This window comes from Oryx dammah, unplaced genomic scaffold (genome assembly GCF_014754425.2).
Source record: "Oryx dammah isolate SB20612 unplaced genomic scaffold, SCBI_Odam_1.1 HiC_scaffold_11229, whole genome shotgun sequence".
NCBI classification, from domain to species: Eukaryota; Metazoa; Chordata; class Mammalia; order Artiodactyla; family Bovidae; genus Oryx; species Oryx dammah.
The window spans coordinates 1,373,375-1,387,420 of record NW_024080622.1 but is presented as its reverse complement, the minus strand read 5'-3'; the positions used below and the strand labels follow the sequence as shown (position 1 = coordinate 1,387,420).

General features: G+C 38.7%; 1 protein-coding gene across 1 annotated transcript in view; it reads left to right on the top strand.

Moving 5' to 3' along the window:
• The window catches only part of LOC120861127 (ovochymase-1-like), a 73,938-nt gene extending 62,482 nt beyond the window's left edge, over positions 1-11,456 (top strand). Inside the window, exons 17-19 of the mRNA XM_040236766.1 lie at positions 263-402; positions 11,138-11,263; positions 11,371-11,456. Coding sequence (XP_040092700.1) covers positions 263-402; positions 11,138-11,263; positions 11,371-11,456 — 352 coding nt within the window. The remainder of the gene's footprint in view (positions 1-262; positions 403-11,137; positions 11,264-11,370) is intronic.
• Positions 11,457-14,046: the final 2,590 nt, after the last annotated feature.

The following is a 14,046-nucleotide window of genomic DNA, read 5'->3' as shown; positions in this document are numbered from 1 at the left end:
GCCAATTAGAATTTAGAATAATACAGGTGCTTGACCAGCCATTCACATAATGGGTGTACTTGGTTAAAACTTTTGACAAATTCAAAAGTATTAGAGAATATTTTTACTGTTATAATTTAAAATTTTCTTTCACCTAAGCCCAAAAGAAGTAGGTATGGTCAATAACAGTGACTCACCGAGTGATGCATTAAATTCTGAACAAAGTAAATAACAACATATACTACTGAGAAATAATTTCTAACTTTCTTTTGTTGTGCTGCAGCTGCCACTGGAGATTACTAGCCCCTATAAATCATATCATTCGCCTTGATATTATCAACTTCCAGAAGCAACCAATGCCCTTGGCCTGTCAGGGTCACCTGTGGGTTTATGAAGGGTTTGGATCAGGCAAAAAATTAATAGGTAACCATTTTCCCATGAAGAACTATGCTATTGATTTTATTTTGTAAAATATTCTTAGATCATTTTATATTCAGTGTGTTAATTACAGATGACATAAATTAGTCTCTTCTTAAATGTGATATTGAAATAGCCTGTTGCTGTTACTAGTTTTTTACATTTGTAATTGAAATTAACCTAATACTCTGATTAAGTTAAAAACAAAACCCAACTATGTGCTGTTTACTTGAATCATACATAGATGAAACTTGGCCAGAAATACTAAAAATAAAGGATGAATAAACAGTCTCAGACAAATGCAGCACAAGAAAACTGAGAGTATAATATTAATCAGGCAAAATGATATTCACAGTCAGTCAGTCAGTCAGTTCAGTTGCTCAGTCGTGTCTGACTCTTTGCGACCCCATGAATCGCAGCACGCCAGGCCTCCTTGTCCATCACCAACTCCCGGAGTTCACTCAGACTCACGTCCATCGAGTCTGTGATAAATGGCCTTATTAATTAGATAGTAGTCAAAAACCTGATTACAGTGACTTAAATTTATTATTGTGAAAGAATGAGAAATGCTGAGGCACGCAGATGCACCACCAACTCAACAGTTCAACTCTGTGAAGACTGGAATTATGGCAGTTCTCTTGGCCTTTTCCTAGCGGTTCCATAATGGCTATTTCACTTGTGGCCATTACAATGGGGAGAAAAGAAGAAAGCGCCCAGGGAAAGGTTATCACCATGGAGAAAGCAAATATGTCTCCAGGAATCCTGTAGCATATTTCAGTCACTTTGGCCAGATTTTTCACATGGCCACACCTAACGGAGAGCGAGATGACTAGAGAAAAGGGAAATGGAAACAAAGTTTGGGCTGGCTGACCAAAGTTGCTCAGTTAGTTAGGATATAGCAGCCTAGAGTTCTGAAATCTGATGATCCTGGGTCCAGTAGACTACAGTTCTACCACCTAGTAATTCAGTGACTTTGGGAATGTTCCCAAAGCTTTCTCAATTAGTCACTGTCCTCATTGGTAATGTGATAACTACCTGTAACTTTTCATGTGATTTATGTGAAAAGACACAGTATCTCTAGCACATATGTACATGAGTATTACAAATTCCCAATGTGCCTAAGTCAGAGATATAGATGCCTAATGTAACAAGGTGACTCCCAGAGAGAGGATGTATAGCATTTTGCTGGCCTTTGTCTCTCTAGGAAGGTCCCAGATGTCAGTGTCCCTCTCCACGTTGATCAACTACTGCCGGAGTCGATCAAACAGCCAGTTGCTAAACCACTGTTCTTTTATTCTTTAGGCTTACATTAACATCCCAGAAATAGGTGCATTGACAATCTTTGTGTTTCTACTTAAGGGAATATTAGTAAACATGGAGCTTTTACATAACATCAGAAGGGCATAGCTTTCTGTGGAGAGAGTGCAGCATCTAGGCTAGTATCTTTGGAAATTATCTCCGCTTCTTGCTTTCTTGCCTTACAGAATACCTGTAACTTGTACTGCTTCATGAGGTTACTTTGATAATTAAATGACAGAATGCATGTTAATCCATATAAAAGAAACCAAGCACCTGCAGTGTTTGAATTAGAATTACATCTCTAAATTTGTATTTTAAGATTGTGCTGCTTAGAAGAAAAGATTAGGCTATTATTTCCCTATTGTCCCTCAATGGAGTGTTGGAGAACTCAAGGTTTGAAAGAACAAAGAAATACAGAAAAAGGAAAAAGTACATTAGCTATGTCAGTTATAATTTATAATATTGATGAACTGTATCTCTGTTGTTCTTATAATTTGTTCTTCATTTAAAATTCATTCATAAAATATATGTATTATTTCCTATCTTCTTCCACAAAAAGTTTTTTAACTGTATTTCAATTTTTGCAAATAAGGCAGCCTCTAGTGGTTAACTCAAGTTTTGAGGTCAATAGGTTATTGAATGAACATTTTAAACATAGTCAACAATGCTATATCCCCAGAATGCATAAATAGTTTAATTGTATTATCTAAAAGCCAGGTCAAATTAGGAAACATAAATATAATTCAATGATAAAATAATCATATCCATAAAACCATCCAAATAAAAATTAGTTAAAAGTTATAATGTAAAAATCACTTTGGTTATAATTAGTCACATAAGCCATGTGACTAGGAATAACATTGAAATGTGAGTTTTATTGCACAAATATGAAATTTACACATGCATGCACATGTGCACACACACACATATCTGAATAGAGAAAAGTACCATCTTCTAAAACTGGAAGACGAAATTAACATTAATCCACCCCAAGTTAATTTAAAAAATATAGCAAAATCCCAGTGGTAATTGTCTTTGGAGAGCAAGGAGGAAATTGATAGTAACTCTAGAGTTTATCCTTAACTAGAACTAGCTGAAAATGTTTTTGGGGAAAAAATGACCAGATGATGAGGTGAATTATCAATATAAAAACATACTTTGAGGTAACCATAATTAAAACAGAGTAGTACTGATACAAAAGAGACACACATGAGTAGACCAGAAGGGGCCCAAGAAACGATAAGGCATTTAAATGTGATAAATTTTGCATTGCAGATCAGGGAGGGAAATATAAATTATATTCTCCATCACCTCATAGAACAGTTGAATAAAGAGCTAAGCATTTTTCTTAAGGCATTAAAAGTTTATAAAATAAGCAGTTATCTTAGTTATGGATGGAGAAGGATTCTAATGTTAAAGCAATTGAAGACAACAGGAAATTATCAATAAATTCCTATATAACTAAAAACTTCCTTCAACAGAAGCGAAATAAAAAGTAACAAACCGAGGATTTTCAACAACTCTGAGAAAGGTTTAAGGTAATTAATATAGGGGATGTGTATAAATCAGTATTAGAAAAGCCCAAATATGTAAAAAAATTAATAACAGCCCAAATATGTTTGATTTAGCATTGAAAAAATGTCAGGTTAAAACCAGAGTTCCCAAAGCTTTTGAGTCTTTTGTTCATTTTCCTAAAGAATTGTGAACTATTGACCCAAGTGATTTTGAAAAGGCAAAAGCACTGGACTAACTCTCAATCTCTTTTGATCATAAGGAAAGTTAATGAATATTTATATATCAGTTACTATACAATCTAAATTAAATCTCTCTTTATTTTGTTTCTGTCACAATGAAGTTAATCCTCTGGCCATCCATTTACTAAGAAGGGCAGTTTTCTTATAATAGTGAAAAGCTTAATAGTTCTAGAATTGTTGACTTGAAACTATGTGTGCATAGCAAACTGCCTTTGTTAGAATGTTTGTTTCAGAGAATACTATGTATGGTCAGTTAAACTTAGAGATGGTTTGTCACAGGAAACACACTTGAATCATCAGCCCTATAATAATTAACAGTGATTCAACAATTATAAAGCACAGATGCATTCTTTTAGAATCAAGAGGATCCCTAATATAAAACAATTTAAAAACAGTACAATAAATAATACTTTAACCAACTGATTTTAAAATACAATTCAGAATTACTATTTTCCTAGGGTGGTTCCATGGTAAAAAATCCACCTGCCAAGCAGGAGATGTGGATTCGATCCCTGGAGTCAGGAAGATCCCCTGGAGAAGGAAATGGCAACTCACTCCAGTATTCTTGCCTGGGAAATCCCATGGACAGAGGAGCCTGGTGGGCTACAGTCCATGGGGTCACAAAGAATCGAGCACGACTGAGTGACTAAGCAGCAGCAGCAGCACAATAATACAAAAATGGGCAAGTGATCTGAATGAACAATTAATAGACAAATACATGTGAGAAAAAATAGCCTCTTTAAAGCATAGATGAAAAAAATTTACCTACTTAACTGACAAAAATATTTGAATGATTATACTTAGTAAATAAAATGCAGTGTAACAGACATTTTCATGTTGTTGTTTAGGTATAATACATAGTTTCTTTCTGGAGCAAGATAGAGAAATGTTTTTCAAAAGTGATAAATCTATAACTTTCATTCAGTGTTTCTATTTTTATCCATACTTTTAAGAAATATACTTTACATTTATGTACAAGATATTCGTTCAGCTAGTGTTATTTATGATAATGCCCCCCCCAAAAGGATCAAAATAGGAAATTGGTTAAGAAAAGTATAGCAAATCCATAGGATAAAATGTTATACCACCACTAAATGAAATATTTTCACCTAACTTTTTTAGAAGACAGGAAAATCCTACTGTGATATTAAGAGAGAAGCTGCTGCCGCTGCTAAGTCGCTTCAGTCGTGTCCGACTCTGTGCAACCCCATAGACGGCAGCCCACCAGGCTCCCCCGTCCCTGGGATTCTCCAGGCAATAATACTGGAGTGGGTTGCCATTTCCTTCTCCAATGCATGAAAGTGAAAAGTGAAAGTGAAGCCGCTCAGTCCTGTCCGACTCCTAGTGACCCCATGGACTGCAGCCTACCAGGCTCCTCCGTCCATGGGATTTTCCAGGCAAGAGTACTGGAGTGGGTTGCCATTGCCTTCATGAAAAAAATTACATAGTATATTTTATTTAAAAAAAAAAAAAGTATAACTAAAGGTCTAATAGAAACCATTAGGTGTCATTTTCAAGGCTGTCCCTGAGTCCTTGAGGAAGTCAGTCCAGGTGTTTTATCAGGTTTCTTTTGTTTTTGGGCCTGAGCACTCAAGGACAAAAAGGAACTGAGGTTCCTGGGCCAAGGGCATGCAGAAAAAAACATCCTTTGGGCTTCCCTGATAGCTCAGTTGGTAAAGAATCCACCTGCAATGCAGGAGACCCCAGTTTGATTCCTGGGTTGGGAAGATCCCCTGGAGAAGGGAAAGGCTACCCACTCCAGTGTTCTGGCTTGGAGAATTCCATGGACTGTGTAGTTCATGAGGTTGCAAAGAGTAGAACTTGACTGAGTGACTTTCACTTTCACTTAAATCTAACACAGTAAACCAATTGGCTTCCCCTGGGATTTGAGTTAGGATAGTATTAAGGATTAGGCACAATAGGATAAATGGGTCCAATAGCTTCATTAATAGCCCTTAGGTCCTGTACGAATCGATAGTCTCCAACAGGTTTAAGAATAGGTAACACCAGAGTATAATATGGTGACTGACAAGGTACCAGTAATAAACCATATGAATCATACTTCTTCACTGTAGGAGAAATTCCTCTCTAGGCTTCTAGCTTTAGGGGATATTGTTTTTTACAGGCATATTCTCATCCAGGTCTTAGCCTGATAACTACTGGTCAAATGTCTTTGTCTAAGCCCGAAACCTCAATGTTCCAAACTTCGGGGTTTACTAGGGCTTCTATCTCAGTTGTAGATTCAGTCTGTTCATTTTCATTCTCTGTTAAAATCATTTGGTGATGAATAAGTTTTCCTTAAGGGCTTCCCTGATGACTCAGCAGGTAAAGAATCTGCCTGCAGTGCAGGATACACAGGACATGCAGTTTCCATTCCTGGGTCAGGAAGATCCCCTGGAGGAGGAAATGGCAACCCACTCCAGTGCCTGAAAATTCCCGTGGACAGAGTAGCCTGGTGGGCTACAATCCAAAGGGTTGCAAAGAGTCAGACATGACTGAGCGACTAAGCACAATGTGACACAAGGTTTCGTTGTTCCCTTTAGGAACAGAGTGGCCTCTAACTAGTTTAATAAATCTCTTCCCATTAAAGGGACAATCAGGCACAAACAAAAAGGAAGGTAAAAGTAGTTGACTGTTAATGTTACACATAAATTGTTCTAGGAAAGTGTTCCCTTGTCTTTTTCCTGATATTCCCATTACATATTCTTTATGATTGTTAAGATTTCCAATCCTTTAGGTTAAGACTGAGAAGGTTATACTAGTGTCTATTATAAGAAATTCTATCAAGTTGCCTGCTACTTCAATGACTACCCCAGGCTCAGCATTAATTATATAGATGAGATCTCTAGGCAGAGCCTCTTCTGGCCTCAGGCCCCTCTGTCTTCCGATTGTGAAGCCTAATGGCCCCCATCACTCACTGGCAACTGAGGTATCCCTCTGCCCATGCACTGACTGTTGGCAAAGGGTACATTGATCACAATCTTTCCTCCAGTGTCTCTTCTGACCACACAGGGCACAGTGAATTTATTTGGGTACCCATGGGCCTTATGGTCCACCATGGTCAGATTGGCCCAAAAAACCTGACCCTCTCCTTTGGTGGTCCCTGTGTGGACAAATCCTTTGTAATCATTTGAGCCTTTTGTTTGTCTCTCTGCAGGCATTCAGCCTTTTGGGCCACATTCCTATAATGAAAACTGAATAAGCCAATTGGAGTAAATTATTCATAGGGGTTTGAGGACCAGCAGTTATCTTTTGAATTTTGTGCCTGATGTCTGGGGTAGACTGAGCTTTGAAATACACAGCCAAAAGGACTGTCCCTCGGGGGAAGGGGATCCTCATTTGTATACTTTCTAAAAGTTTCCTCTAATCTCTCTTGAAAAACTGCAGGGTTTTCATTTGGTCCCTGTTGGACTTCTTTTACTTTCTCATAATAAACAGATTTTACCATTCATGTCTTCTATCAAACAGTTAATCATACTGTCCTGTCTGTCCCTGTCAGTAGGATTCATCTGGTGATTCTACTGTGGGTCAGCATCAGGGACAGTGTCATTCCCCACTTGAAAAACTGCATGTCCTGGTTGGACCCTAGTTGCCATTTGGTCAGCACTGTCCCTGGCTGCTAGTATTATACTCTGGTTTTCCCCTGGGATGCAGCAATGGGATAGTAAAAATCTGCAAATCTCCCCAGGTGAGATCAAAAGTTCTCATGAACCTGGTAAACTCCTTAGTGAAAATTTCAGGGTCCTCAGAAAAACTTCCCAATTTATCCCCGACCAGACTTAGATCAGACATTTTGAAAAGGGCCCATGGACTGTTACTGTTCCTTGACTCTCATCGGGAACTTTGCTCAGAGGCAAGATTGTAGGGGCAGGTGGCTGGTAATTTAGGCCACTATGGGTGCTAGCTGGGCTGAGATTGTGTTCCTTGGGTAGCTTGAGGAACAGAGGAGTTCTGGAATATGGTGGTGGCCTCTCCTCACATTTGCATACACTTTCCTCTGGGATTTTAGCCTCTCTCTCAGATCTGAGAGCCTCTGTTGGCACAAGAGCTCCTCCAGGAGGGTGTGGAACAACTCCCACTGGGCTGGCAGCTACTGCAGGAGCAACAGGTTCTTTCTATGGGGGGTCTGATCTTCGCATGGCCCTGTATACTGGGTCAGCTAAACTGTCTTCTGATTGCTTCCTTAAATTAGCCTTCTGGGTTACACGGATCCCTTCTAGTTACAGTTCCCAAATACAAGGTCATAAAAACTTGAACATGTGGTATTTCACTGCATTTTGATTCCCTTCAACAGTGTAAATCTAGTTGCAGTATAGTATTATAATTTAGAGACCTGTTCAGTGCTCACTTTTCTTGGCTCTCTAAATTATATTGCAGCCAAACCTGGTTACATAGCCTGAGAAGTTTTTTCTTTTTCAAATCTTGTTCAATTTTTTTCCAGTCCTGGAGTACATGTCCCAGAGTGGTATCAACTGGGATTCATTCAATTTGACCCATCTTAGACCCAAACCTGAGGAGAGATCTCTGCTTCCTAGGCTATCCAAAAGTTTTGTTCTTGTGCAATTTGATCAAGATTTGCAGTTATGATTTTAGATGGTATCCCTTCCAAAGCAGTCTCCCGGCCAGATGTTAGTGCCCAAGAAATTGCCACAAAGGAATAGTACAGAAGATGTCCCCAATGGTGCTGATGACGATCTGGAACTTGTCTGGCTGCAAGTCAGAAATAAAAGGGTTAACATTTGCAAGGGCCTGGAGGGAGGAAAAGACTGACATCAGGGCCTGGTAGGTCCTCAACTAGGCACTCCTAGTAATTAAGGAAAAGTACTTTGAGTCTTGTAAGCTGGTTCCCTGCCAGATTGAGAGAGAAGAGTGAATTTTTACACCTCGGTGATCATACAGGTCTTTTGGAGTTAAAAGATATGGAACAGATAGAGAGCATAGAAGGAAAACCTCAGGGTGAAAGAGAAGACTAGAGATTGCTAAATCCTGCAACATCATATAGCGACTGGATATGTACAAGCACAGCCATTCCACTGCCATGGTATGTATCAATGTAGCCAGGACTCAAACCTGGTCAAAGCAACCCAGACAGTGAAATTCCTTCTTTTTCACATACCATTTCCCTTCTCTCCTGTACCAGCAATAAGATTCTTTCTGTATTTCCATATTACCTTTCCATGGCAACCCATACTGATTGCCATCATTTCTCCAGTTCTTTAAACACCCATATCATTGTTCCCCTGGCTTGTATCTCAGAATCCAATCAGAGCCGTAAAGCTCTGAGGGTTGATTGGCCTGACTGAAATGGGTTGTCATCAGTGGAGTGTCCTCCCCAGAACTTCTGACCTGTGGCACCCGTGGCCCGACTAGGACCCGACCCCAGACCTTCTTATCTTACTACAGTCCTGCTCTGGTCACCAGCTGAAACCACTGGGTGTTGTTTCCAGGGCTCTGAAGAGCTCCAGCACCACAGTCCTTTATGTCTCGGCCCAGAAATTAGTTCAGTGAGAGGCAAAGTGATTGATAGGAAGTGATTTATTAGACTAGGACATTTGTAAAGTTCACAAGTGGGAAGACAAGCATTGTGCTGCTCGAGTACTCAATGGGTTACATTTTTGTAATCAGAGAAAGAGTGAGGGGAGGAAGATCTTGAGTTGAAAGAAAGTAGAACTTCCATCATCAGCTTCCTGCCCCAGGTAGGGCAGGGAAGTTTACTTCGACTGTCAGAGCACTTGGAAAAATATTTTTAAGTCTCAGTACAATGAGGGCCTTTCATTGTGAAAAGTCATCTTTCCATAAATGATTATTTTTTTGTGTGCACAGAGCCTGTTTTGGTGGTCATTAATTTAATGACATCACTGGGCAGTTTGTAGGGCTTATTTTCTACTGTTGTTCTTTTGTTTGGGGGGCATTGTGCAAAGAACATGTCGAGGCCAAAGAACATGTTTGGGGGTTACTAACTCACTGGCCTTACTGAGCAGGATGTAGGGTTCATGCTGCCATTGTTTTGTTGTTTGTGGGCACGTGCTCTGTTTCTGTTGTATCGTTTTGTTGCTAAGTAAGTTAGCCGTGACCCATTTAGACAGCATATTAAAAAGCAGAGACATTACATTGCTAATAAAGGTCCATCTAGTCAAGGCTATGATCTTTCCAGTAGTCATGTATGGATATGAGATTTGGACCATAAAAAAAGCTGAGCACAGAAGAACTGATGCTTTTGAACTGTGGTGTTTGTGAAGACTCTTGAGAGTTCCTTGGACTGCAAGGAGATCAAACCAGTCAATCGTAAAGGAAATCATTTCTGAATATTCATTGGAAGGACTGATGTTGAAACTGAAATTCCAATACTTTGGCCACCTGATGTGAAGAACTGGTTCATTTGAAAAGACCCTGATGCTGGGAAAGATTGAAGGCAGGAGGAGAAGGGGATGAGAGGATGAGATGGTTGGATGGGATCACCGACTCGATGGCCATGAGTTTGAGCGAGCCCCGGGAATTGGTGATGGACAGGGAAGCCTGGTGGGCTGCAGTCCATGGAGTCACAAAGAGTCAGACATGACTGAGCAACTGAACTGAACTGAAGTTAGCTTGATTTTATCATTAAGTAAGCCAATCTGACTTTGATGTTAAGTGACTTGTTTTGCTTTATGAGTCAAGCAAGCCCATGTTGTTTCAGAATTTTCCTATTACTTTCTTGAGTGATCATTAGTCTTATTGTGGTCTCCCAAAGCCCCCTATAGTTCCCACTCTATGTACAGTTCCCTAATGGGGAACTCACTATTGTGCTCGCTATTTGATCATCCCATTCTGTCCCTATCATAGGGAGAAATACACCAATATGTTCAAGTGGATATTTCTGGACTGCAAGGTTATAAGTAATTATTTTTTAAATTGTCCAGATTTTCTCTAGTGAAGGATTAAACATTCTGATCATAAAGAAAACTATAAAAATCAGAAGATAAAAGAAAAACATTATATTCTATAAGTTGAACTAGATTCATAGGGTAACAGTTACAGAGAACTTTATAACAGCAGTCTGGCTCACAAGAGAGAGAACCATGGGTAAAGATCAGTCTCCATCGTCTTCCGAAGGATGCTTTTAGAAATCCAAGGGCAATGGGAGGTTGAGTGAAACCATTACTCATTAGCCCTAGGATTCTGACTCACAGGAGACCTCTAAGAAATGTTGCCTAAAAAATCTCATTTAGACCAGCTAGCAGTTTTGACTTTTATGCCAATTGCTGTACCTTGCCTCTTATTCATTTGGTTGTGCTGTGGATAAATGAAAGTTGTATGTAACAAAAGCTGAAATATACTCTTTTATGTATGGTTATTTCAATCTTGTGACAAAATATCTTTTAGTTCCCTGATGACCTAGCCAGACCATGTTACCTTCTTTTATATTATATAGCTTTAAGTATTTCAGACATTATGAGAACGGGGTACAATGTCCTAGTTGGTTTGGAACCACTTTCTTAGAACTGCTTACAGTCACAAATCTAGAACATATCTATTCTAGTTGGGTTTTGTTTTGCTTAATTTCCCATTATTGTTGGTAGTAGATAAACTATAAATTTGTATTAAAAATAGGATTTTTTCCTTTTACTTTGCTCAATAACTTTTACCCTGATGAATGCTAAGAATGTTGTTTTGCAGGGGGTGGGGTTGTTTTGTTGTTTTTTGGCTAGGAAATCTATGTGAAGGAGATTCACCTTCATTAAAGTCTCATGGTCCTCTTATGATGTTGATTTTCACATACAATACAAGTTTGGCCATGGAAGAATTTTCTGTGAGATATTCTTTTCATATGTCTGGTAAGTCTATTACTTTGTTCATATTTATATCTGTATGTTTTTGCTTTATTGTGCTTTATTAGAAAATATGTGTCATAAAATAATTTGTTCTTCATTTCATTTGTAAGCTTTAGAAGAGAAGAAAAAGATAGTATTTAAGGTTGTAACTTCTATAATCTGTGGGGGCATCAAAGTAAACCTTCATAAAGCATAAGATTTATCAAGTTTTTCAGTTTTATTATAGTACCTAATAATTCTGTCTAGTTTTCTGTATATTTGGAATATTATATCAATACAGTAGGAATTTTTCATCCCTAGCCTATAAGTTTCAAGTAATTTTTCTATATTGAAATTGGTTTCCTTAATATACTAATATCAAGAGTAATTGATTCTTTTTTTAAAACTTGTTTGGTGGATAGTTCATATATATTAGATATAACCAGATTATTGACAAATATGCTTTGCCCAGCATTCCTATAGTTTTGGTGAAAGCACTGATAGCATTATGAAAATTGAGAACTATTGCAAATTATGAAATTGGGTGTTATGGAGAAAACATTTGCAATCATGCTTAATTCTGAATTAAGCATTAGAGTTGCTCTAGTCCTTAAGATTTATCAATTCATACTCATTAAAAATGTTAATTGAAATATAATTAGAGAGTTATTTCTACAAAAAATTTTTACTTTCTTAGTCTGGTAATGTGAGAAATGTTGGATGGAGAAAATGAAGATTTGCATCAAGTTCAAATTATATAAGTGAAAGTTGTACCATAAGGGGCTAGCGTAAACAGAATCAAATTTCCCATTTAAGCATTTAATTATTCAGATTATCAGCAAATGGTTTTAAACTTATGCTAGGCCATGTTTAAAGCACTGAGGATTCAGTGATGAGCAAGACTGTCCCTACCCTAGAAGAGCTGACAGTCTAGTTGGAAGATAGTCTTTGTAAACAGAGAAGGACAGAGAGTGTTGCTTACCACCCAGTTCTACCAGGATTAAGCCACTGCAGTAGCTGATGGACAGTGCACTCTGTGCTTCAGAGAGAGGAAATTAAAGTGATAACAGGATGCTCTGTGCTTTGAACAAGCAGGCCCCTTACATAGCTAGATGTGTATTTCAGGAAGAATTTTAGTGAACCCAAATTTCATATTTTCATGTAAAAGCACTAAAATCATTAGCTTGAGATCTCTGTTCCTTGTGACTAGCAGTAATCTTCTTTCAAGACATGTGCTTGATTGTCCATACTCCCTAGCCAAAATGACACTTAGACTGGCTTCTCCCCCCTACCTCTATGGAACAGCTTGTTCAGAGCTACTGAGCAGTTGTCTCATGGGTATAGTCCTCAGTAAGACCCTAAGTGAAACAAAACTCACAGCTCTCATGTTTTGCATTTTTGTTTCAGTCAACTAATCAAATAATCTCAGAAAAATATAGAGTGAGAAAATGACTATATTAAGATTTATCAGAGGGGTCTTATTCAGTTTGGTAAAGGATGGGCATAGAATTCTGGGAAATCTTTGTTCTGTTATAGCAAAACACCTTCAAACATATTTCTAGTCACCCTCACATTTTACCCTTTCACTTTTTCTTGAATCCATTCCTATAAGGCTTGCTTTCTTACCCTTCCCCAGATGGTGTTCTTGCCAAAGATACCAGTGACCCCCACAAGTTCAGATCTGACAGTTACTTCTCGGTCATAACAGCTGCATTTGGCATGGATGACCTCTTCTTCCTTCTAGAATTTCATTTGTCATGGCCTCCAGGAAACCACTGTTACTTGACTCTCTTCTTTCTTCACTGGTCTCCTTAGAGTCTTTTGGCTGGTCGCTCCTCATATTTCCTACCATTAAAAGTTGAGGTGTGCTGGGACCTGGTCCTTGACTTTGTTTTCTTCTTTACCTATACTCACTCTTAAGTAATCTCACCCAATACCTTCTTTGCACAGACAACACTCAAAGTATATCTCCAGCTTCTAATTTGAACTCTAGGACTATATATCCAACTGCCTCCCTCTTCATTTGGGTATCTAATAAGCATCTCAAATTTAACATGACCGAAATGCAACTCTTGATTTCCTACCTCTGTTTCCAAATTCTTCCCCCAGCGGTCTTCCCCACCTCAGTAGATGGGAACTGCAGTTTACTAATTAAGTGTTCAAGCTGTTATATTGTTCATCCTTGACTTTCCTTCTCACATCTGTCATCAGATTTAGAGTTCATCTGTGGACCTGCAGCAAAATTAATCTAGAAACCAACTACCTCTCAACAATTCCACCATAACATTCTGATACAAGCCTTTGCTTAGTCTGTTTTACCCTTAACAGCCAGAATGATCATTTTTTAAATATTTAAAAATTTTGTTTAATTTTTTGACTGTGCTGGGTCTTCTTTGATGTGTGGACTTTTCTCTGGTTGTGACAAGTAGGGGCTACTCTCTGTCTGTAGTGTGTGGGCTTCTCACTGCGGTGGCTTCTATTTTTGCAGAGCACAGACTCTAGGCAAGGGGTCTTCAGTAGTTGCGGTATCTGGGCTAAGTAATTGAAGCTCTGGGGCTCTAGAGCACAGTAGTTGTGGCACACAGGCTTAGTTGCTCCTCAGCATGTGGGATCTTCCCAGACCAGGGACCTGTCTCCTGCATTGGCAGCCGGATCCTTTACCACTAAGCCACCAGGGAGGCTCCAAAGTAATCATATTAAAATGAATAATTCACATCATGTTATTCCTCTGCTTAAAACCTTTCAATGTTTTCCCAGCTCACTCTTAGTTGGCCTTACAGTGACCTATGAGATTCTGTATGATCTGG